The sequence below is a fragment of the Podarcis raffonei genome, chromosome 15 (assembly GCF_027172205.1).
Source record: "Podarcis raffonei isolate rPodRaf1 chromosome 15, rPodRaf1.pri, whole genome shotgun sequence".
Lineage (NCBI taxonomy): Eukaryota > Metazoa > Chordata > Lepidosauria > Squamata > Lacertidae > Podarcis > Podarcis raffonei.
Genome location: NC_070616.1, coordinates 3,352,426 through 3,378,121, shown reverse-complemented (window position 1 = coordinate 3,378,121; position 25,696 = coordinate 3,352,426). Strand labels below are relative to the sequence as shown.

The window sequence follows — 25,696 nt, the reverse complement described above, 5'->3', positions numbered from 1 at the left end:
AAATAAAAATTGTGTTACAACACAGACAGTGCCAGACTTACGTATAAGCTAAACAAGCTATAGCTTAGGGCCGCCCAAAAAAATTAAAGGGAAAAAACCCTGGATGCACATTTCCAAAATATAAGATTAAAAACAAACAAACAAATAAAATAAAACCTACATACAGCAACAGTGTTTTTGTGTTGTGTAATGGGCCCCGCCTGCTAGACTGTTCCCTAAAATATCAGTTTGATAAAATACATATTTTGTTATGTGCAAATGGCTTTAGATACCTATTAGGCCTATAAATTACCATATATATATATAGCATATATTCAACACAAAAAACAGCGACAATTTGTTGTTGACAAAGGACAGCTGGACATATAAAGGGCTCCATTACCTTCAGTAGTTTAGAGCCTCATCAAACCTACACCTGGCCCTGTTCACAGAGTTGTGACTGTTTTCCTAGTTTCTGGTCCAGATGCAAATGGTAACCTGAAAAGCTGCATTATTCTTATGACTTATAATGTGTTTAAAGTTTTCTAAATGCAAAACAAATTCTCTCTCTCTCTCTCTCCTTGTATTCGGCACCATATAATGGTGTGACTGTCTAATAAAAGGAAAAGGGGATGAGGAGGGGAGAGAAAAACCAGGGAATTATGCATGTGTTCTTCAGAAAGCGACATAATATATTGTTTCATTTAATAACCATGATCACCTTTGCCAACTGACCGGGGGTGGGGGGAATACCTAACCCGCCCCTGTGCTTTAAACTGGATTGCAAGGAAAGTTAGCAACTGCTCTGTTGCACGCACCTTGGAAAACTAGAGGAAGGTTTGTCGACACGTATTTTTTTCCCGTTTTCCTTTTTACAATGTTCAAGCGGGTTATATAAACATCACGAGACACACCTGGTGGAATCAATTCACTGGGGTCATTACCCCAGGACCTATTTGAAGCTTACCTGCCCATCAGGTGACGAATTAATTCCACTCCACACGTACGCATGCGATTCATCATCCATCACACTCGCACCAGCTCCCTAAAAGCTGAAGGAGAGTTCAGAGGACACCTGACCCAACCTTCTTGTGTATTCTGGAGCTGACGTTTTAAATAATTTTCTGTATATAGCTGACAGACGAAGAATCAGAAGCTATATTCCACCCCCCCTTCCTTTCCCCTTTTCTCTCTGTTTTTTCCTTTTCCTATTTTTGGTTTGTGTTTCTATTTAGATTAGTTTTGATCTTTGATTAAAAAAAAGATACAGGATATCTGCGATTAAGCTTTGCCTATTTTATTTCAGACTTCGGTAAAACTGATGGAATTAAAAAATGCAAAATGAGAATCCCCGGGGAGAGCATTGCACAAACGGGGAGCCACTGCAAAAAAGGCCTGCTCTTTCTGAACCTCTCGTGAAGGAGGCACATGAGGAAAGGCCTCGGAGGATGATCTGGGTTGGTTTATATTCTAATGGGATCACTTTATTGCATGTTATAATTCTGGGTGTTTCTTTGCGTCATAGACTTTGAAGCCATGCTAGCCGGGGCTGATGGGAACCATCCTGCAAAACTTCTTGCGGCGGCAAAGGGCAGCTTAGGCAATCCTGATCCAGAGAGGATCAAATGCCGGCTTTTTATGTCAGAAGAAGGGAACCACCCATGTAATGCTCCTCTGCCACACTTTTCCCGTGCAATTTGGGGATTAAGTGCTTTGACCTCGCTGCTGGCTTCCTCACGAAACACAGCTGGCCTCCACGGTTGTTCCAGGACGAGGGCAGAGACATGAGTGAATCTTAAATAAAGGGTTAGGCGCTGTGATAAAAGAGAGTATGAGGGACTAGTAGCTGGGGAGGGTGGGTATAAATAAAATTTATTCTTATTAATTTTATTATTATTATTGAGAACTCAGAGCTTTTAAGAAAGCAACGTTCGCTTGAGGCCTTTCAGTGCTTAAAAAAAAAATTCAACCAGTCGGGTCTTTAGATTCAGATTTCCAGTTTGTCGTTCATTAAATGCCGTGGCCCAAATTGGTGCCCCCACCAAGTCAGCCACGAGGCCATTTCTAGAAAATTCCGGCCCCCAACCAATCATGTGACGTTGCCTGTTGACAAGAGGTTTCCCTAGGTCTGGACTGAAAACCGTGTATTTTACGAATCAATTCCCCCCTCAAAATGTTTTAAAATAGGTAATTTATTGGGCACATGCCCCTTTCTGCCTCTGCCCAGCATCCCAATGCGGCCCCCAGAAGGTGGTGCGGATTTGAATGCGGCCCTCTGGCTTAAAGTGCTGCTTAAGAGCCTCAGAATAATTGTATTAACCCAAACCGGCACCCCCCAAATAATCTTGAGGAGGCATCAGCTTTGGGAAAGGAGGGGAAACCATGAGGGGAAGGTTTAACTTGCTGAACAGCAGTGCTGTTCTGAGCGATGGAAGATATCCTCAGGGGTCCATTGCAGCCACAGCAGCTCTGTGCTGGAAGGCGACACATTTTTCTAAAAAACCCCAGAGCATTTAACAAGACAAGTTGGCAGGCAATTTAAGAACCATCGAGAAAACCATTCCCCGGGGATTCCTGAGGATGCTGCTGTGCAGCTTGCCAAAACCACACCTGGCATTTATGTAGATAAATCAACTGAAGCTGATGTTGATTAATTGACGGCGGCCTTCTCTCAACAGGGAACTCCCTGCTCATTTTTGGAGGTGAAGGCCTTTTTCGGCGAGAGGGGACGGAAAGGAATCAAACCTCCGTCCCCCACAAAGGGATGAGCAGAGCAAGATATCGCAGAGAGACAGGGAATTATTTCAGCAAGGAAATAAACTGGAAGCCCAAACAGAAAAATATACTTCCGGAGGGCAAGTAAACAGGGAGAGCAGGAACAGATAATAATTTTCCATTCTTTTTCGTATTACGATGCTCTCTGCAAAGTCTGGCTGCCTGGCCATTTGCTGAAGTGTTTGTGGCTCTTCTTGTATTCCCAACTCACCAGAAAAATAACAAAATGTGAATGTAATCAAACGCGAGGCAACCAGTACTGCAAGTAGCATTCCAAATGCAGTCGCACCATAGATTTGCAGAACGGCATTAAGATGCCAACAGTTTTGTTCCCTAGAAATGATCCCTTGCGCCCCTAGATCACAAGCCGGAGAGAAAACAAAGCTGCTCTTCCGCCGTTTGCTGGTTTCCATAGAGGTATCTCGACTGGCCGCTCTGGGAACAAGGATGTCGGTCGGACCAGATGGCCTTTTCTTCTAATCCACCAGAATAATGCTTATCTCCTAAATTATCAGATTATGGATTTAAACGGTGATGGCCGTTTTGCTTGGATGGCTTAACAAAAAAAAATGGGGTGGGGGAATCAGTAAGGCAATTTAAAAATGGATTTATTCATTACGTTTACAAAACACATTTTCCTCCCGTGCTTAAGGTAACATGGCTTACCGCTCTCCCTATTTTTATTTGTTGGGTCTCTGGGCCGTAATAAAGACTGATTGATTGATTGATTTTATCCTCACAACAACCTTGTGAGGTAGGTTAAGCCGAGAGAGACGGGGACTGGCCCAAGGTGACCCAGTGAGCTTCACGGATGAGTGGTGGATTTGAACTCTGGTCTTGGCACTCTAACCGTTACACATTGGCTGTCAAAAGCTATTTATTTAAAATATTTATAGGCTGCCTTTCTCCCTGGGCACAGGCCTCCGAGGCAGCTGGATGAAGACAAATGATATTAGAAGAGAAAGGGGGAGGAAGGCCGTGGCACGCTTGCCCTGACCTCAAAGGGACTAGTGTCTTTGGTAAACAAATAAATCCAAGGTTTCTTATGGAATGTTAACTTCCTCCCCTTGACCACTGTGACTCACGCACTGGTAAACATTTGAGCTGGTCCAACTCCGAGATCCACATAAAATAATGGACCTGGGTACCACAAGTCGAATTTCAATGTGTCTGCCCCAAGTTAAACTTAATACAAACCATTATTTTTGTTTAGCTGCTAATGATGCTTTACTAATGGAATATTTTTTTTGCATTTGATTCTTATTTGTAATGGGCTTCTTTTTCGCACATATATGTTGTTTTCCTGCTAATTATGCTACTTTAAACCGGGAACTTTGTTGTGCTTCCCGATTTTCGTTTCTGATGTTTTACACTGGTGCTTTGAAAATACAGACTGTTTGGCATTTTAAGGTAAACTGCAAACCGCTTAAAAGAGAGATATATTGATTTATTTATCATTTCTCTGAACCTCGGGGGTTCTATCAGTGCTCAAACCTCCTCTCTTGCTCCTCAATGGAAGCGTCATTTCGGCACTCAGCACCCAGGTTTGTGATTAGGGGAAGAAATAAGATTATCATCACTTTCTCAGGGCATGGTGGGGTGGTGGCGGTGGGCCGATGCTGGCCTAACGACACATTGTGAATCCATGGCTAAAATGGGGAGATTCGAACTCAGGACCTTCTGGATTGCTTCCGATTCGACTTCTAGACTGCGCCTGCTCTCATCAGGGAATACTGGCAGGGTGTGTGTGTGTGTAGGTTTTAGACAACTGTGAGCAGCAACAACTTAGCAAGAGGCATCAAGTAGCCCAGAAGCTGACAAGAGAGGAGAGGACTCCTTTATCTGGATCCAAAAAGAGAGAACAGTCTTGATTCAAGTAGCCCTCCTGAAAATGGAAGGCTGGCAGGCCGCAGCCTGCGCCAGGGGTGGAAACTGCCAAGCGGATGGGCTCCATTTGTGACAGTCCTTTCCTCACAGCTATCGTCTCCATCTGTTTAAAGAAGAAGAAAAACATCGAAAATAATCTGTATTTTTCCGTTCCTCAAAGGCGGGTGCTGAAGGGGAGCCTCTGGCCGTTGCTGAACTACAATTCCCCCAGGAAGTACGGCCAGTGGGTCAAGGATGATGGGAGTTGTAGTGCGGCAAGACCTGTGGGTTCCCCCACAGGGTGACGATACCCACTTTCTCTTCCCAACAACCTTGCGAGGTAGGTCAGGCCGGACAACAACTCGCCCAAGCACACCCAGCGAGATCCGTGGCTGATCAGGCCTGACTTTCATTCGCTAGATCACACAGCCAACAGAACTGAAAATGTGGAACTGTAGGCCCCTTGGGGGCAGAGACCTGCCCTTTATATTGTTCTCCCCTTAATTTTAGTTACAGTGGTACCTCAGGTTAAGTACTTAATTCATTCCGGAGGTCCGTTCTTAACCTGAAACTGTTCTTAACCTGAAGCACCACTTTAGCTAATGGGGCCTCCTCCTGCTGCCGCACCGCTGGAGCCCGATTTCTGTTCTTATCCTGAAGCAAAGTTCTTAACCTGAAGCACTATTTCTGGGTTAGCGGAGTCTGTAACCTGAAGCGTATGTAACCTGAGGTACCTCTGTACACTTTAAATCAGGGATAACCAATGTGTATGTCAAAGACTCTCAACACCCATTGGGCAACCACTGGCTGGGGATGATGGGAGTTGTAGTCTAAAAGGACCTGGAGGGTGCCACATTGGCCCCCCTTATTCTAAATAGCCAGGTACACTAATGACTCCCTCACTTTTCTCTCTCTCACACAGGCAGTGACACCAGAAGTGCAATGAAAAGGGGAGAGAGGCTTCCAGATCATGTTCCTTTTCTGAAGATAATGGAGTGACCCACCTTCCAGGCAAAAACCCCTGCCTTGAACTTACATCCTCAGACATTTGTCCTTCCCACCGCTCGCTACCCGTTGTCCGTCAGGACTCCAGTCCACCGCAAACACCTGGGAAGGGAACAAGACGAGGGTCAGTCCACAGCCGCTCTGAGGGGCTTGGAGATGCTTTTCTCGAATGCGCCTTGGTGGGCTTTGCCAAAGAAACAGCAAAGCCAGAAGAAAAGAGCGAGCAAGATTTCACCGCCATGGCTCGCGCAAGCTGCCAGCCATCTTAGGGACTAGCAACTTCATTTTTCCATTTTTGTGTGCGAAAAAGGTAGTGCACGCTCAGGTTCTCAGCGGGCTGAGTTTAGGAAACGACAACAGGTTGTAATAATAATAATAATAATAATAATAATAATAATAATAATAATAATTTATTTATATCCCGCCCTCCCCAGCTGAAGCTGGGCTCAGAGCGGCTAACAACAGTAAAACAATACAGCATTCTAAAATCAATTCATTATAAAATCAGTTATGTGGTGCGTGCATAATGATGCACCATGCGCCCTTGATGATGGGGCTAATTGGACCTGCCTTCCACCAGGACCATGGCAGCCAGGCTTTGGGTGGCACAAACAGTCAGGATATAGAAATATTTAACAGGTAAGTGAGCAAGGATCGAACGGATCCTCTTTGGGTGTGTGTGTTTTTTTAAAGAATTTTTTTTTTCAACTTGTAAACCAAGTTTACAAAGGGACACGGGTGGCGCTGTGGTCTAAACCACTGAGCCTAGGGCTTGCCGATTGGAAGGTCAGCGGTTTGAATTCCCACGACGGGGTGAGCTCCCGTTGCTCGGTCCCTGCTCCTGCCCACTAGCAGTTCGAAAGCACGTCAAAGTGCAAGTAGATAAATAGGTACCGCTGCGGCAGGAAGGTAAGTGGCGTTTCCATGTGCTGCTCTGGTTTCGCCAGAAACGGCTTAGTCATGCTGGCCACATGACCCGGAAAAATTGTCTGCAGACAAATGCCAGCTCCTTTGGCCAGTAAAGCGAGACGAGTGCTGCAACCCCAGAGTCGTTCGAGACTAGAGTTAACTGTCAGGGGTCCTTTACCTTTAAACAAAGTGAACTCTTCTTCTGGCCCCTTTAAAAAAGTAAAGGGACCCCTGACCATTAGGTCCAGTTGTGGCCAACTCTGGGGTTGTGGTGCTCATCTCACTTTATTGGCCGAGGGAGCTGGGGTACAGCTTCCGGGTCATGTGGCCAGCATGACTAAGCCGCTTCTGGTGAAACCAGAGCAGCACACAGAAACACCATTTACCTTCCCGCCGGAGCGGTACCTATTTATCTAATTGCACTGGTGTGCTTTCGAACTGCTAGGTTGGCAAGAGCAGGGACTGAGCAACGGGAGCTCACCCCGTCGCGTGGATTCGAACCGCCGACCTTCTGATCGGCAAGTCCTAGGCTCTGTGGTTTAACCCATAGCGCCACCCGCGTCCCTTTAGAAGAGCTTAAAATCAGGAACCGCCTGATGTCATATAGCCTGTCCAGGTGCCGGTCAAGGGACGATGGATCTGGCTGAAATAATAATCAATAATCAGCCTGCAAGGGGGGTATGGCTCCGGTTCCCCACCGCTGATCCACAAACCACCAATGGGCCAATTTTGGGGTTGGGGTCCTCAATCTGCCGCCCTGTCCTCTCCTACCAAGCAGCCCCGATGAAAAACCTCACCGCTGTCTAGGGTCTTACCTCGTCTGCGTGGCCAGGAAGGTCGACAGCCAGTTTCTGTGTCTTGACGTCCCAGACCTTGAGCGTGCTGTCGCTGCTCCCGCTGACCAGCAGGCGGCTGTCGGCTGACCACGCGATCTGGTACACGGCTGATACATGTCCCCGCAGGGAGGTGAGGTACCTAGTGTGGGGAATGTGTGTGTGTTAAGACTCTACCAAGAAAAAAGCACACCAGTCTCTAATTCTGTAATGAATTATTGTGCTATACATATCCTTATGCGTTTGAGTTTGTAATCTCTGTTTGAGTTTGTAATCTCTATTTGAGTTTGTAATCCTTGTCAGAATACAGTGGTACCTTGGGTTAAGTACTTAATTCGTTCCGGAGGTCCATACTTAACCTGAAACTGTTCTTAACCTGAAGCACCACTTTAGCTAATGGGGCCTCCTGCTGCTGCACCGCCGGAGCACGATTTCTGTTCTCATCCTGAAGCAAAGTTCTTAACCTGAAGCACTATTTTTGGGTTAGCGGAGTCTGTAATCTGAAGCGTATGTAACCTGAAGCGCATGTAATCCAAGGTACCACTGTACATACTTTTGAATGGATTAGTTTTTGTTACAATTGACTATTGATTTGCGCGTAGGGACCACTCCCACTATTGAAACTTATATCGGCCAGAGTTCTTGGTGTGCTTTTTTCTTGGTATATTTAATAACAAGAACTCCAACTGTGTTAAGACTGTGACGCAAATGTCTTCCCTCCAGAACCAGCCTATGAAGAGCCTTTGATTTCCAGCATCCGTGCTGAAACGCCCTCATGAGGACTTGGAACTTGTTTTACGAAGACGAACTGGAAAACTGAAAGCAATCGTAATTCCCAAGGTGCAGCTGAGGCCTAAGACCAAACGCCTGTGTGTTTTAAATTAAATATAGCCCTTTTTAATCATTTGCCTGTAACAGGGAGTACTTTGATACATCCATCATTATTTTCATAGCTCTTCCTTGAAAAATTGTGAACCGGCTTGAGATAAAGGGAAACAATATAATGATCACAAACTTACTTGCCCGTTTTGCCATCCCACAGCTTGACGGACTTGTCGAAGGACGCACTGGCAATGATCCGTGTGTCGGGAGAGAAAAGGACTTGGTTGATCAACGCCTGGTGGCCGGTCATTCTCCCCAAAGGCTTTTTGTCCTCTGCAGGCGCCCAGAGGAACAGCGTGAAGTCATCCGACCCGGAGACGAGCCTTTCAAGCCCCGTGCCCTGTGGGCAGAGAAGGAAGCGCCCTCCGTCAGCGAAAAGAATGGGATTCTGGGACAGCACCTCATTCTGGGGCCGACCACCCCCTAAGATGCACCAGATTCCTTGCTAATCGACTATACCCAAGGGGACCCAATGAAATGAATAGGCCCAAGTTAGTCACGTTCGATTCTTTCCAACACAACTCAACAAGGCTTAAACTTGGGAACTCACTGGCGCAAGATGCAACCAGCTGCCCAAGACGGAGGCCTCATCACTCTATATTTAAAGCACAACTTTAAACCATCATAACTTCACCCATAGAAACTGGGGAACTAAAGTATATGATTTTTTGTTGGAATGGCATACAAAAGATGAAGAAATTAAGGAGGTCATGACTAAGTGGGCAATGTACCTAGGATATAATATCGAGTATGAGAAATGGACACGGCTATGGAATTTAGGAATAAAATTTACCGCATCCATGACCTTAAAAGAGAATTTGTTAAAAATGATGTATAGGTGGTACTTAACACCCACCAAACTAGCAAAGATGTACAAAATGAAAAATAAGAACTGTCGTAAATGCACTGTAAAAGAGGGAAATTTCTACCACATGTGGTGGTTGTGTGACAAGGGATAGTGTGTATAATGAGTTAAAAAAGATATTTAGGTACACCTTTTATAAAAAACCAGAGGCATTTTTGTTAGGAATGGTTGGAGAGGACAATAAAAAGGAAGATCAGAAATTCTTCCTGTATGCCACAACAGCAGGAAGACTACAAGACCAGTCCTCGCACAGAGATGGAAACAACAGGATATTCCGACGATTGAAGAATGGCAACAGAAAGTATTGGAGTATGCGGAAATAGCAAGGCTAGCTGAAAGAATCCGACAGTAGGACGATGAGAAATTCCAAAAAGAATGGTCCAAATTTATGGTATATCGGTACTTAGAGGAAACTGTACATAGATAAAGACACTGACAGGATTGAAATAAAACTCCTAACATTTATTGTAAACATTTGGTTAGACCACAAGATGTAATGCTGTAATATAATAAGGAATGTATGCCTAAAGTAGAATACAAAAATGTATTAAGGAATTATAGACATTTATGGAATGTATATATAGTAATCACGCTTAAGTAAGAGCAATGTAGAGAAGCCAGAAGAGGGGTGGAGGGAAGTTAATTTGGATAAGATATAGATTGAAAGGAGAATAATATTGTTAAGCTGTATTGTGTTTAAGATCTTTGGGAAAAAATAATAAAAATTATTGGGGGAGGGGAAGAAAAAGAAACTGGGGAACTATAGTTTGTTGAGGGTGCTGTTGGGAGAGCCCTTTTCTCCTCTGCAGCTACAGTTCCCAGAGTGGTTGAACAACCAACCCCTTTGCTGAGAGATCTGGGAGCTGCAGCCGAGCGGCTATTTCATGGCCAGGGCAGGCAGGAGGGCAGACTTACCCTGACTTGGCTGTACCTCTGCTGTGCTTTCTGCTTTATCTCTGCCACTGTAGGAGGAAGGAAACGCAGGTTAGGAACTACCTGCAGCCAGAGGAACCTGCTTGGGGAGAATGCTGAGCTCCCAAGGATGCTCAAAATCCTGCATTTCATACTGATTTCATGGTGCTAAAGTTGTAGCAACAGCTTCCTTTCTCCCAGGGAGAGAGAAAGAGTAAGAATTCCCCCAGGAGGTTGTGGACTCTCTTTCCTTGGGGGGTTTATAAGCAGAGGTTGTCTGGCCCTCTGTCATGGATGCTTTAGCTGAGATCCCTGCATTGCGGGGGGTTCCACTAGATGACCCCCGGGTTCCCTTCCAACTGTAGGATTCGAGGATTCCCTGCCTTGAACAAAAGCAAAAGGAGAGGCAGTAGCCTGATGCCACTTACGGGATCCGCTGACGTCCTGGGGGTTGATGGAGGCCTCGGCCGGCTCAAAAGCCCCAGTGCGGAGAACATAGTCTGTGCTGAGGGCCATAGTGTTCACCCAGTGCGCGTGACCCTGAAGTGTGCGGCAGAGGACTCCCTGAAAAGCGGAACAGAAAAAAGGCAAATCAGTCCCTGACTCGCAACTTTTTTTTATACATTTTTCTTGGGTTTTTTTACATATCATTTTCAACAAATATTTAACATAACTTCTTATCTTATACAATATTTTAGACGTCCGTCAACCACCTCTGATGATTTTCCGTTCTTTATCGCTTATTCTGCATTTCTTAATTTCTCAGATTTCCCCAGACTTACATCCAGGGGCCTCCAGACCTTGATGGTCCGATCCTGAGACGAGGAGTACAGCAAGTTGTCCCCGCCCCACTTGACGCAGGTCACCGACTGCGTGTGGCCCGTCAGGATCTTGTCGCACCGGCCTGCGACTGTGTCCCAGATGCGGACGCTGCCGTCTTTGGAGGAGCTGGCCAGGTAGCGGCATTCCGGGTTCCTGCAGAGGGCAAAACCAGGAAACCTTAAGCTAAGGCGTTGGAACTCCCTGCCTATTGATATCAGGCAGGCGTTCTCACGATATACTCGTTTCCGTGCCTGCTAAAGATATCATTGTTTAGACCAGGCATAGGCAAACTCGGCCCTCCTGATGTTTCGAGACTACAATTCCCATCATCCCTGACCACTGGTCCTGTTAGCTAGGGATGATGGGAGTTGTAAGCTGAAAAACTTCTGGAGGGCCGAGTTTGCCAATGCCTGGTTTAGATGGCGCTGTGGGTTAAACCACAGAGCTTAGGACTTGCTGATCAGAAGGTCGCCAGTTCGAATCCCCACGACGGGGTGAGCTCCCGTTGCTCGGTCCCTGCTCCTACCAACCTAGCAGTTCGAAAGCACATCAAAGTGCAAGTAGATAAATAGGTACCACTCCTGCGGGAAGGTAAATGGCGTTTCCGTGCGTTGCTCTGGTTCGCCAGAAGTGGCTTAGTCCTGCTGGCCACATGACCCGGAAGCTGTACGCCGGCTCCCTCAGCCAGTAAAGCAAGATGAGCGCCGCAACCCCAGAGTCGGTCACGACTGGACCTAATGGTCAGGGGTCCCTTTACCTTACCCAGATGTTTATAAAGTTGACACGAGTTTTAAACTGTTTTACGGGTTAGAACCTTGCATTTTTTGTTTAAAAAAGGAAAAACAGAGATTTGAGAGCCGGTACAGCAATCCAGGCTTTCCTCCTGTATTTGTGCTGATTCAAGGCATGCTCAACTCTAGGGGGAGAGGTCAGATTGTGAGATGGCCACTAGCTTAAGGTCACTTCACGGCTGAATGGGAGATTCGAACTCAGGTTTTCCCAGTCCTTGCCTGACACCCTAACCATTACACACTGCTGATGGATGAATGGGTTGAAATCCAAAGCAATCCAAAGTAACCCAAAGGATTAGAAGGTGTTTTTTTTGGGGGGGTGTCCAGAATGGGGGAGACTTACAGATGTAGAGGCTCCCAGCAGAGAGAAGTAATCCATTTGGAGTGCCCCACTAGGACCCGTCCGATCTGGTTCCCCGTCTCGGGATCCCAGAGAAATATCTGCACGAAAGGATAAAATCAGAAATACGGCTGCGGCCCAGGCGGACAGAGAGATTACTACACGAAGGTCACCTGAGCAGCAATTCTGCTCACCTGTGATTCCCAGCGGCTGGCATTCAGAGGTATACTGTCTCTGACAGGTGAGGGAGAACATCACTGTCACGGCTAGCCGTCAGTGATCACCAAAGTGGCAAGAGTCATGTCCAAGGAATCAAGGTTTGCAGAACTACAACGCCATCCCCCCCCAAGCTTTATAGAGGTGGAAAGAGTTAAGGGGGAGGAAAACCTAAAATAGCTCAGTGAGGACTGAATGAGCTCACTGGCCACGAACACAGCTTGTCCATTGGCAGGAAAAAGCAGAGGAACAAAATATGGGGGAAATAGAATGGAGTATCCACAAAACGGGTATGGCTGGCATCCTGAACAGGAGCGCTTGACACTGCAACAGTTAGTTGGAAACCCTGCTTAACTACGAGGCTGGTCCTTGTCTGTGATGGGGAAGATAATACCGGAAGGGGCGATGTGGAATGGAGTATCCCCAAAAAGGGTATGGCTGGCATCCTGAACAGGAGCGCCTGACACAGCAACACTTTGTTGTTGTGCTGGTCCTGATCTGAGAGGCTGGTCCTTGGCTGTGGATGGGGAGAGAATACCAGAAAGGGCAACGTGGAATGGAGCATCCCCAAAATGGGCATCCTGAACAGAAGTACTCAACAGCACAATATTTCCCTGCACTTATTGGTGAGGACAACTCTTGTCTGTTGAAAGGGACAGAAGACTAGGAGGCAGAAAACGGAATGGAGGAACCCGTGAAAGGGAATGGCCGGCACTCTGAACAAAGGCACGCCGTGCTGCAACATTTTTTTTTTGCTGTAGGTCCCTGTTTGTCCTCGGCTCAGAGAAAGAAAGACCCAGCCCAGGATGAATTCAGAGGGAGTACCATGACCCAAAGGTGAGGGACACCCTGTACCTGGCAGTTTTTGCACCCAGACGCCAATTTCCTGCCATCAGGAGACCAGGCTATGCTGAGCACCCAGTGACGGTGACCTGGTGAAAAAATTGGCAAAATGACCGGAAGAATCGGAAATCAGGAAAACCAAAATTTTAATAAAGAATTGGGAATTTTTTTTAACTTATCTTAAAAACCATTGCAAACAGTTAAAATTGTGTGTGGGACTGTAATAATACTTGTAGTTTAATGGTGAATTTTGGATAGAATGGAGATGTAAAAAGATTATTATAAAAGATGCAGGAGGAAATGATGAAGAACAGGACCCACAAAGGGGAGAAAGAAAGTCCAGGAGATTCTATAGAACAGGCACCCCCAACCATCGGCCCCCCAGATGTTTTGGTCTACAATTCCCATCATCCCTGACCACTGGTCCTGTTAGCTAGGAATCATGGGAGTTGTAGGCCAAAACATCTGGAGGGCTGCAGGTTGGGGGTGCCTGTTCTATAGAATCTTGTCTTTATGTTGCATATGTGATTGTAAAACTATAATTTGGATAAAACCAAATAAATAAATTTTAAAAAAGAAAGAGCCAGTAAGAATACTATTTTTTTTAAAAAAAGTATTTTGTTAAGATTCAAGAGAGAATTAAAATCAACGGCAATCGGAAAGAGACCAGAACCCATTTTCTGTGCCTGAACAGGCAGAAAATGTGGATTTTCAGATGGGGAGAATTCCCTGCCCAACCTGGACATCTCGGGGATCGAACCTGAGACCTTCTGTCTCCAAAGCAAATGCTCTATCACTGAGCCATGGCTTTTGTCCCCTAAAAACCAAAGCCAGATAGACACAGTCCATCCGCAAGGCCCTGGGGCAGCCACCAACTCAAAACAGATTCCTGGAAGACATTTTTCCACAACCTTATTGAGACTCACCCTTGGCCGTGAAGTGTGGGGTCTCTGTGTTGAGGTCCCAGAAGCGCACGGTTGTGTCCCCGGAGCCACTGGCGAGGTACCTTGAAAAGGACAGGGGGGAGGAAACAGCTGGGTGCATGCAGATTCTCACTTTGGGACCCTCCAGGGCAGATTCTGGGATTGTGCAGCAGGCACAATCCCATCCTCTAAGTCAGGATTTTCCCACACTTGGGTCTCCAGCTGTTTTTGGACCCAAATCCCCATCACCCCTGACCACTGGTCCTGCTAGCTAGGGATGATGGGAGCTGTAGTCCCAAAAACACCGGCGGCCCAAGTTTGGGGAACATTACTCATCGGGAAACAAAGTGACAGTCAAACTTGAAAGCCTCGTTATCACCTCGCTCAAGGGCAAGGAGGTTCTGTGCATCGCTGGGACGCAGCTTAGCAAAGGCAGGTCAAAGAGCCAGCCATTTAGTCATCCCTGGAACCAGGGTGGATTTGATTTAAATCAAATCGATTTAAATCACTAGTCAGTAAGACTTGATTTAAATCATTCCTTTTACAGAAAGACTAATTCTTGCTGGTATTCTTGCTCATTCTTAATATTTACAACCAGAGGAAGGTTTCATTTTTAGAATAATAAATTTTCAGAGTAGTTTTTACAGTTATATCAGAAATTACTGATTTGGTTATACTATTAGAAATACATAGACAGATAAGTATGAAATTAGTGTGAGGTTTAATAAGTTAACTGTTTATATTTGGACAACTTTTCTGCTGTCCTTTCTTGGAAGGAGAAAAACAATCATTTCCTTAAGAACAATTTAAATACTTTATTTAACTAAAGCAATAACATAGCATATGTATCCATGTTTGCTAACTGATGTGGTTAAACGTGTGTTTTTTTTTAAACAACTTAGACTGAGTTTTAGCACACAGGAAAAACTTAAAACAAATCCTTATTTCCTGATGAATAGCCTTTGGACTGTAATGTAACTTAAATAGAAAACTATCTTTGGAAAGATTTTTCCTCCAAAAGCATTTTATTTTAAAAATCTGATTTAAATTTTAAAAATCCAATTTCAATTTAAAAAAAATATGATTTTTTTTTAAAGAATTGATTTTTATCCACCCTGCCTGGAACGCTCTGCGCGCTCCTTTTCTGTACTTCTCCCCCACTCGAACCCCGGCTGGACCCTCGACTTACTTCCCAGTGGGACTGAAGGCGACTGAGATGACAGCCTCGCTGTGCCCCTCCAAAGAACTGGTGCAGCGGGTGACGGCGCGGACTTTGAACACAGCCTGCGGCTGGTAGACGATCTCCACCACCTTCTCCGTCTCCAGGGTCTGGCCTGCCAACGTCTGCTGCAGGGAGGCCACGATCTCAGAGTCTCGCACATAGAAAGCCAGGGGCAGCGGCTCCTCCTATGATGGGAGAGAGTCGAGGTTTCAGCTTCAGACACTGTGTGTTAGGTGCACCGCTTTGGAAACAGCGAATCACCATTTTTTAAAAAGGGAATTTAACCTTCTTTGCTCGACAGGACTTTTGACACGGGCTCTCCCGTTGGTGTGATGGCCTGGGACTCGGGCTCGGAGCCAGAGGAGTCTCAGTCTGCACCGGATCCTTTGCCTCAGGCGGCATCGGAACCGAGTCTGGGGCCTGATCCTGAAGAGCCCCAGTCTGCACAGGTTCCCCTGCAACAAGCACCAGCTGGGCCGAGTCAGGGGCCTGAGCCTGCCCTGGCTCCAGATGCGGGGATGACCTCGTTGCCTTCAGCTGGGCCATCACTTACAGATGCTCCACTACCGGTTGGGTCAGGAGAGGCTGAGGTGGCCTCTGGGTCTAGTAACCCACCGACGTCTCCTGAGCTGCAGAGGCTTAGGTCTGAGAGAAGGAGAGACCTGAATACTTGGCTCCCAGTACGTTTCCGAGCACGATTCAAAGTGTTGGTGCTGACCTTTAAAGCCCTAAACGGCTTCGGCCCAGTATACCTGAAGGAGCGTCTCCATCCCCATCATTCAGCCCAGACACTGAGATCCAGCGCCGAGGGCCTCCTGGCAGTTCCCTCATTGCGAGAAGTGAGGCTACAGGGAACCAGGCAGAGGGCCTTCTTGGTAGTGGCACCCGCCCTGTGGAACGCCCTCCCATCAGATGTCAAAGAGATAATCAACTACCTGACATTCAGAAGACATCTGAAGGCAGCCCTGTTCAGGGAAGTTTTTAATATTTAACGCTGTACTGTTTTTAATACTTGATTGGGAGCCGCCCAGAGTGGCTGGGGAAACTCAGCCAGATGGGCGGGGTATAAATAATAAATTATTATTATTATTATTATTATTATTATTATTATTATTATTACTCGCAGGAGGAGTGCTCGCCTTTGGGCGAGACAGGGAGGTGAGTCACCGGGGGATCAGGACCAGCCGTTACCCCGACAGAGATAAAAGGCTGCTGGACCCCGCCCCAGGGTCACTGCTGTTTGCCAGAACCTGCCTGTGATCCTGTGCCTGACCTTGCCTGGTTTCCTGCCTCATGTCCTGCTGGACTGACTCCTCGCGGAACCCTTGGATTCGGGACCGGACCTGGACCGTGTTGCTCGGGTTACCCCCGGGCCCAGCACAGCTGGCTACCTGCTCGAAGGCAAAAGATCCTCGGGAACTGGAAATGTAGCTCGCAAGCCAAAGGGAACACTGGGCGCTGCATGCAAAGCACTCTCTAGAACTGAGCCACAGCCCTCCCCATAAAATTAAAGCAAGGTTCTAGTCCTCATGGTTCTGAATGAAGGGTGGATTTGATTAGGACACTAGGAAGCTGCTTTACACCAAGCCAGAAGCACCGGCCCATCAATCACAGTACTGCTTACTCTGACTGGCAGCAGCTCTCCAGGGTTCCACAGGGGAGCATTCTCAGCCCTACCTGGAGATTAAACCCAGGACATTCCGCATTTAAAAAGCGGCAGTGTTTGGAAGGAACAGACAACCCCGACCAGAGAAGAATGGAAAAATCAAGTCGATGGACTATGCCAAAATGGCAAAAAGAATTGGACAGCTCAGGAATCAAGAAGACAAGAAATTTTAAAAAGGGAAATGTTTATAATATATATACAAAACCATTGTAAACAGGCCAAAATATTAGCAGGATTTTAAACACACTTGTAATATAACAGAATGTATAGATAATTTAGGAAGATGAAAAATTGGAGAAGTACTGATATGCAGTTGAAAATAGAATTAAAAGGACCCATGGAAAGGATGGGGAGGAAAAGTCAGGAGATTCAGAGTAATCTCGATATTTGGATTTTGCACTGTTTTATGTTTATATTTTTGAAAATCAAATAAAAAAGATTACAAAAAGCAGCGGAGTCTGTGGTTCCGAGCTCTCGACATTTTTAATTAGTTTTAAATTTAACGTTGTGCTAATTGGTTTGAACTCATCTTATCAATATTCTACGGAGTGGAGACTAGAGGACAGAAGTCTGGATTTTTATCTGTTCTGGAGATCTGTTTTAATGAATTCAGCCTTGCCTGCAAAGGGAGTATTTCAGATCGGGTGAGTAGCCATTTCATAAACCCAGAAGAGCTGCATTTGTCTGTGGAATAAGGAGTCTGTGGAATAAGGAAACTGGCATTCAAAAAGCAAGTGACTCTGGCTTCTGGCGGGGGAAGCCAGTCCCCCTTAACCTTAACTCTGGCGCGGGACGCAACCCCAACACCAGTACCTTCTCCAGGAGGGCGTTGCAGACGAGCTGAAGCTTCTCTGGCGTGATGTTGATGGGCACATCAAAGGGAGAGCCCAAGGCTTCACCGGCCTCATCTTTGAACTGGATAAGGAGTCGCTCCACGTCTGCTGTCATTTTATTTTTTTGGTTAAGGTTTGCACCTTGACCTGTGGATAAAAACACAGACAATCATATGGGCGAACATGACCCTTCCCCTCTGCAGGGAGGTGGGACCGATTCGTTTGGTCTGCCCCCGCCACTTAATGAATCTAAATGAACTGCCAACCTAGCAGTTCGAAAGCACATCAAAGTGCAAGTAGATAAATAGGTACCGCTCTGGTGGGAAGGTAAATGGCGTTTCCGTGCGCTGCTCTGGTTCGCCAGAAGCGGCTTAGTCATGCTGGCCACATGACCCGGAAAAACTGTCTGCAGACAAACGTCAGCTCCCTCGGCCTATAGAGTGAGATGAGTGCGCAACCCCAGATTTGTCCGCGACTGGATCTAACGGTCAGGCATACCTTTACCTTTTTACTGGCTCCGAACTGCCTTCTCCAATTGTATGGAACATCCTCCCTTCAGATGTCAAGGAAATAAACAACTATCTGCCTTTTAGAAGGCATCTGAAGGCAGCCCTATATCGGGAAGTTTTTAATGCTGGATGTTTTAGTATGTTCTGAAATATGCTGTGAGCCACCCAGCGTGGCTGGGGAAACCCAGCCAGATGTGTGGGATATAAATAACAAAATAAATAGTAGTAATGATAATAATAATAATGGATATAGGTCTCCCTTTCTCCCCCTAGATCAGTTACAGATAGGTAGCCGTGTTGGTCTGCCATAGTCAAAACAAAAATTTTTCCCCCTTCCAGTAGCACCTTAAAGACCAACTAAGTTAGTTCTTGGTATGAGCTTTCGTGTGCATGCACACTTCTTCAGATACCACTTCTTCAGATTCCCCCTAGATCAGTTTCTGGTGCCTTCTTAAACCAGGAGCAAAACCTCCTTCTCTCTCACACATATACTCCTAACCTTCCCAAGTTTCTCCCTTTAAACCCCTGGTTCAAAATTCTGCTTTTCATCCCACCCCAAGCCCCCTCTCTCTTCCTCTCTTCCACCCACCCCATGGGTCAAAATCCTTTGCAGCACCGGCAGACAGAAAAGTGGGTCTTTACCTGCCAATCCACTTTGAGAAACCTGGACTCTAGCAGACTTTTCCCTGCTTTCTAGCAAGCAAGCCAGCTGCACCCACGTGGAGGGGAAATTGACAACGTCATCTCCCTGCGTCTAGAAGTCGCACTCGGGGGAGGGACTCCTCCGCCACCTGCTGGGGAAACGGGGGAACAGCACGAGAGCCGTGGCTTGACTATACAGTATGTTGTTTGATCTTGGGAGAAGAGCAATGACAAACCTAGACAGCATCTTAAAAAGCAGAGACATCACCTTGCCAATAAAGGCGCGTATAGTTAAAGCTATGATTTTCCCAGTAGTGATGTATGGAAGTGAGAGCTGGACCATCAAGAAGGCTGATCGCCAAAGAATTGATGCTTTTGAATTCTGGTGCTGGAGGAGACTCTTGAGAGTCCCATGGACTGCAAGAAGATCAAACCTCTCCATTCTGAAGGAAATCAGCCCTGAGTGCTCACTGGAAGGACAGATCCTGAAGCTGAGGCTCCAAGACTTTGGCCACCTCATGAGAAGAGAAGACTCCCTGGAAAAGACCCTGATGTTGGGAAAGATGGAGGGCCCAAGGAGAAGGGGACGACGGAGGACGAGATGGTGGGACAGTGTTCTCGAAGCTACCAGCAGGAGTTTGACCAAACTGCAGGAGGCAGTGGAAGACAGGAGTGCCTGGCGTGCTCTGGTCCAGGGGGTCACAAAGAGTCGGACACGACTAAACAACTAAACAACAACAACAACATGTTGTTTGATCTTGATTGGGGTCAGACAGAACTTTGGTCCATAAAGGCCAGTATTCTCTACTCTGACTGGCAGCAGCGGCCTTTCAAGGTCTCTGGCAGAGAGCGGCGGGCAGGGGCTTTCTCCCATCATCTGCTTGCCTTTAGGTTGGTATTATGTATTCAGTTATGTTATGTATCCAACTTTTACTTGGAACCTAGGATCTTCTGCATGCCAAGCAGCTGTCCTGTTCCCCCACTGCTTCCGGAGCTTTTCCATTCACCTGGCACACCTTAGCCCCTGAACCCTCATATAGAAGAATAATAGAGGCTGCTGGATCTTCTTCTTCTTTATTGATCCCTCGTAGCCGAGTAAGATTGTCTTCCATATACACGGTTTTAACAATGTGTCCCTAAGTGACTGTGGAGGCCAATTCTGGATCCACACGTCCTTCCACAGTGGAGACATGGGTTTTCGGGCGGGAGTTGATCACGGTGTGGATTTGCCAAGTGTTCCTTCCTCTTAACATGTTTCTCCCTTGCATCCTGAGTTCGAGTGTCTTCAAAGCCCACGACACCTTTGGAAAGGCTGTTCTCCAACTGGAGCGCTCGCAGGCCAGTGTTTCCCAATTGTTGGTGCTTAGACTACATTTTTTAAAAATTGCCTTGAGACAGTCTTTAAACCTCTTTTGTTGACCACCAGCATCACACTTTCCATATTTAAGTTCAGAATAGAGTAGTTGCTTTGGAAGATGATCATCGGGCATCCGCACAACATGACCAGTCCAACGAAGTTGATGTTGAAGAATCATTGCTTTGACACTGGTGATCTTTGCTTCTTCCAGTACACTGGTATTAGTTCACCTGTCTTCCCAAGTGATGTGTAATATTTTTCAGAGACACCGTTGATGGAATCTATCAAGGAGTTGGCGATGGTGTTTATAAGTGGTCCATGTTTCACAAGGGACGCGGGTGTGGCTGTGGGTTAAACCACAGAGTCTAGAGCTTGCTGATCAGAAGGTTGGCGGTTCGAATCCCTGTGACGGGGTGAGCTCCCGTTGCTCGGTCCCTGCTCCTGCCAACCTAGCAGTTCGAAAGCACGGCAAAGTGCAAGTAGATAAATAGGTACCACTCCAGCAGGAAGGTAAACAGCGTTTCCGTGCGCTGCTCTGGTTCGCCAGAAGCGGCTTAGTCATGATGGCCACATGACCCGGAAGCTGTACGCCGGCTCCCTCGGCCAATAAAGCGAGATGAGCGCTGCAACCCCAGAGTCGGTCACGACTGGACCAAATGGTCAGGGGTCCCTTTACCTTTACGTTTCACAAAGCACCCATCTAGTCCAGCCTCCTGTTCACACAGTGGCCAACCTGATGCCCCCAGTGGGAAGCCCACAAGCAGGTTCTGAGCACAAGAGCAACTCTCCCCACACCTTGTGATTCCTCATGACTGGTATTCAGAGGCAGACTCTGATAGCGGAGGGAGAAGCTAGCCTTATGCTGCAGGAAACAACAGCAAAACTTGAAAGCCTCGTTATCACCTTGCTCCAGAGGAAGGTTGATAAATCACCCTGGTGCTGTGGTGGATTACATCATGGCCCTTCTCTGAAAGGAAGCCCTCTATCCTCGTGTTCCACCTCCAAAACAGCACTGTTTTATCTTTCAATTCCAGTAAATTCTTTCTTCTGAAGTGTTCCCCCCCCCCCATCTGAATCTTGGTGCAGCACTGGGGTTGTACCTGTGTGAAGACCCTGCTTTTCTGCAACCAGCTGGAAGTGGGGTTAAAAACGGAGGTTCCACACGATCATTTATTTCATGACGACTTACATCCTAAATACTCCTTTTTCCCCTGTCCCCCCTCCCCCGCCGAGCATTGATTTGCCAGTTCCTGTTTCCTGAAGAAGGAGAGTGGTATTTAATTTCTGGCTTCCAGAGTGATGATTGTTTTAAAAATATGTGAAAAGTAGCAAATAATAATAGTAATATAAAAATGGCAGTGTGAGCTGGAAATCAGTAAACATGCACATCGGGACATGAGCAGATTAAGAGGCAATGGCTCCACCCAGCCAGTATCAGAAAGGTTGGAGCTACAATTGTGTACTAAATATCACCATAAAATCAGGAGGGTGGCAATGAAATCTCACCACAGATTTAAAAAGAAAAAGATGGCATTATAACAGAAAATGGGAAAAGTAACAGGTTATCAGTAGAAGTAGAGACATCACCTTGCCAACAAAGGTCCGTATAGTTAAAGCTATGGTTTTCCCAGTAGTGATGTATGGAAGTGAGAGCTGGACCATAAAGGCTGATTGCCGAAGAATGGATGCTTTTGAATTATGGTGCTGGAGGAGACTCTTGAGAGTCCCATGGACTGCAAGAAGATCCAACCGATCCATTCTGAAGGAAATCAGCCATGAGTGCTCACTGGAAGGACAGATCCTGAAGCTGAGGCTCCAAGACTTTGGCCACCTCATGAGAAGAGAAGACTCCCTGGAAATGACCCTGATGTTGGGAAAGATGGAGGGCACAAGGAGAAGGGGACGACAGAGGACGAGGTGGTGGGACAGTGTTTTCGAGGTTACCAACATGAGTTTGACCAAACTGCGGGAGGCAGTGGAGGACAGAGGTGCCTGCGTTCTCTGGTCCATGGGGTCACAAAGAGTCGGACACGACTAAATGACTAAACAACAACAACAATCAGTGCTGTTAGATAGATATATCCTATCAATATCCTACCCTATCCTATCAATCAATCAATCAATCAGTATCCTATCCTATCCTATCAATCAATCAATCAATCACACACACAAAATAACCTTGAGTGCACAGGATGGGAATCCTAAACAAAAAAGGCTACTGTGAAAGCAACTTCCTTACATGGTATCATTTTGCTGTCTATGGGGAAGAGAATAGCATGGTATAGTGGTTAAGTGTTTCAGAGATTCAGTGTGGTATAGTGGTTAGAGCATCACACCACATAACTGTCACTGCCTTTCTCAGCCTAACAGGGTTGTTGTGGCGATTAATCAAGGGTGGGGAGAACCCATGTTTGGAGAGAACCTGGAGCCTGGAGGAAAACATGGTCTATAAATGCAAACAAATAAAGCAAGCTAGCTTCAGGACTGCTGCATCTGTAACGTGTTTAGTGACACCTGCTTGTCTTTCATTGCTGCCCCCCACAATCTGCCTCATTTATGCGCCTTATGGGGTGGCTTCCCCCCATTTCTGAGCACTTTTGAGGAACTCCACAAAGTACACCCCTCCAGCATGAGAAATATGGTCTATTTCATTCCTGCCCTTCAAGGATTCTCACTGCTGGTGAACCTGCACAGCCCCCACCTCCCACTGGTCAGAATGAACTAGATCTGTTTAACAGAAGTTAATGGAATGAGTTTAAAATACCTCTGAACAACACTTAAAAGTAGTTTCCACAATTGCTGAGCAAACTGAACACAACTTAAGCTCATTATGGGGTAGAATGTTGAACGGTTTGTAGTTACATTAAAAAAACCACCCTCTTTAGACTTTGAAGCTTAAATATAACAACTGTTGGGGAAAAGAAATTAAAACCACACATTCATGTTTGTGTGTGTTGATGTTTTTTAGTCTTCTTAAAGTATATTTTATACTTCAGCACATCAGCTTGTAACATTCTGAGTTATCTTTTTGCCTATGATAATTTGGACGCACTTGAACTGTGAACTGAAGTAAGTTTGTTTTGCAAAGGGACAAAGGTGAAACTGGATTTAATTGCTGGACTTGAACTCTTTTCGTTTTTCAAATGGACTTTCCAAGCACCCTGCTGCCTCACCAACCCCCCACTTAGTAAGCAGTACTGTGTCTCTGCCCTACTGGGAGAGCTGATCCTGATCCATGGCACCTATGCAAATGAAACCAGTTGCTCGTTGTTGTCGTAGATGGCTAGATGTCAGGGACTTTGAAAGCCAATCTACTGCAAATTACTCAGCGATTGGTCCATAATCCCAATGTACTTTCTGTCCATCCTTGGATTTGAGGAAGGCAAATGTGGGAAACCTTTGCCCCCCCCAAATGTTGCTGAACCACAACTCCCATCAGTCCTGTGCATGTTTGCTGTGGCTGATGGAAGTTAATAGTTCAGCAACATCTAGAGAGCCAAAGGTTCGCCCCCACCTGGTTTGAAAGTGTCGATTCAGCTTTTCTAGCTGGGAACAGACAAGCCACCTAAGGAAACGCACACACGGAAGATGGACACAAATTCATAATATTTATATATATATATATATTTATATATTTTCAATCAAAACACAATTTAAATATGCTTCTTAAGTACATGAATACTTGGGCATGAGACAGTAAGGTGGTGGTACACAGTACCAAAAAACATATACACAGCTTTTTGCTTCTGGCAGACTGACAGGAGTGCCTTGCTAGATCAGATATTGCAACAGGAGGATGATACCTGCTTCATCCATCAAGACTTTCAAAACGCTGGAGACGAATCGAGGGGGGGGGTCTCCTACAGAGGATTTGGGTTGTGTGTGTGTGTGTTGTTTTTTTAAATGTTTCTTTTGCACAGAGTCTTCAGAAAACAAAAGCAAAATGGAATTGAAAAGCAAACAAACTCTCCAAACAGAAAACATTTCAACCGGAGTGAAGACCTAAAGGAAAATACGCACAACACACAGACACACGGAGTGGACCCATTCCTGAGTACTCTGAATACTCTGGGGAAACTAGTCGCCTGCTGCAGGAATAATGGAAGCGTCCCTCCAGGTTGCATGGAGATCGCTTCCTATCCCCCTAAAGGATTGCAAGAAAATATAAGGACAAAGGCCTGCTGACTCAGAACTGGCAATTAAAAAAAAAAGACTAGGAAACAGAAAACATTTTTAGTTCAACAGGAGCATTTGCAAAGCTTTAAAACAAAAAAGAGGGCACCCGGGGAACAGAGATCATTCTTTTCTGCTTGCATTTCAGTCCTTGGCAGAACACGCCCATTACAGGACGAGATGGGCGGGTTTGGAGCTCTGCCTTCTCAGAAGCAAGGAATGGGCTTGGCTGACTTAAGGGCCAAAGTGACAATGGAGAATCAGAAGTCGCTTGCAATCAACGCCCGCTCTCTGTCACTATTTTTTCCAGGACCAAGACAAATGTGAGAGAAGAGGTTCAGCTGCTACCGTATTCAGAACGCTTCAAGTAAAAAGAAAGAAAGAAAAACTCAAAATGGCTCCAGGATTCTTAAAAGACCGTTCGCCGTCAATAGCTCAGTCCTCTCTGACGGGTTAAGGTGCCCCGTGCCTTTCTGATTGCAGATTTTTCTCTAAAAAAAGAAAGCACAGCTAGGAACCTTCAGAGGAGGAAGAGACGTGGAAATCTATCCTCCAGTCCTTTCGATGTGAACTGTGCTCCAGTTCCAAGCCATTTGGAGGAGGAATCCTTCGCAGAGGGAGCTGGCAAACCTTTTCCCAGAAACGTGTCTGTTCAACAGGGAATTTAGGGCATATGTGCAGGAGAGAAGCAAACTGATTTGCGCTCAATGCAAGGAAGTCTTAGGCCCTGCTTCCCCCCAAAATCTCCTGAAAATGTTTGTTCTGAAAGGAGGACACACATCAGTCTACAGTGCTTGGTTTTCTGCTGACTCTGTTTCAAAGGAGAAATCGGCCAACAGAGTTTTCATTTCCCCTGGGGTGGAGAGAGAAGGAACAGAATCCACTTGTTATCTTCAGAGGCAGAAAAACCCAATGTCCCCTTGTTTGGAAATGCTGAAGATCATAGCTGCGGGTGTGAGGAGAGAAAGAGAGAGAAAATGTTGGTTTGATAGTACAGTGGTGGGTGGAAAAAGACACTGGGGCAAGTAGACAGAAGTCTCAGGGTTTGCCTCAAACAATGGTTGCTTGGAGCAGGGGTGAGGGCCCCAGATGTTGTTGGGACTTCAGCTCACAACAGCAGTAATAATAATAATAATAATAATAATAATAATAATAATAATAATAATATATTTATACCCCACCCATCTGGCTGGGTTTCCCCAGCCACTCTGGGAGGCTCCTAACAGAATATTAAAAACATGATAAAACATAAGACATTAAAAACTTCCCTAAACAGGGCTGCCTTCAGATGTCTTTTAAAAGTCAGATAGTTGTTTATTTCCTTGACATCTGA

At 46.1% G+C, this 25,696-nt stretch overlaps 2 protein-coding genes across 2 annotated transcripts in view; both read right to left on the bottom strand.

Annotated features, from left to right (window-relative positions):
• Positions 1–3,613: 3,613 nt before the first annotated feature.
• NLE1 (notchless homolog 1) lies at positions 3,614–17,831 on the bottom strand. The gene is made up of 12 exons (XM_053367001.1): positions 17,663–17,831; positions 15,151–15,368; positions 13,965–14,044; positions 13,051–13,127; positions 11,983–12,080; positions 10,809–11,001; positions 10,455–10,590; positions 10,030–10,076; positions 8,387–8,589; positions 7,350–7,509; positions 5,657–5,727; positions 3,614–4,744 (listed from the first exon to the last, which is right to left on the bottom strand). The coding sequence occupies exons 1-12, from the start codon at positions 17,795–17,797 to the stop codon at positions 4,732–4,734; spliced, it is 1,431 nt and encodes a 476-aa protein (XP_053222976.1). The 5' UTR covers positions 17,798–17,831; the 3' UTR covers positions 3,614–4,731.
• Positions 17,832–23,779: 5,948 nt separating this feature from the next.
• The window catches only part of AKAP10 (A-kinase anchoring protein 10), a 30,947-nt gene continuing 29,030 nt past the window's right edge, over positions 23,780–25,696 (bottom strand). The window contains exon 15 of the mRNA XM_053367927.1: positions 23,780–25,309. Coding sequence (XP_053223902.1) covers positions 25,304–25,309 — 6 coding nt within the window. The 3' untranslated portion in view covers positions 23,780–25,303. The remainder of the gene's footprint in view (positions 25,310–25,696) is intronic.

Bases quoted from the DNA above. Each gene is read 5' to 3' on its own strand.
- NLE1 (XM_053367001.1), bottom strand. From the start codon at position 17,797: ATGACAGCAGACGTGGAGCGACTCCTTATCCAGTTCAAAGATGAGGCC. The intron at 11,002-11,982 runs GTAAGTCTCCCC...TGCCCTCTGCAG, and splicing joins TGCTGGGAGCCTCTACATCT to GAACCCGGAATGCCGCTACC. The intron at 7,510-8,386 runs GTAAGTTTGTGA...TCCCCACACTAG, and splicing joins TGGGATGGCAAAACGGGCAA to GTACCTCACCTCCCTGCGGG.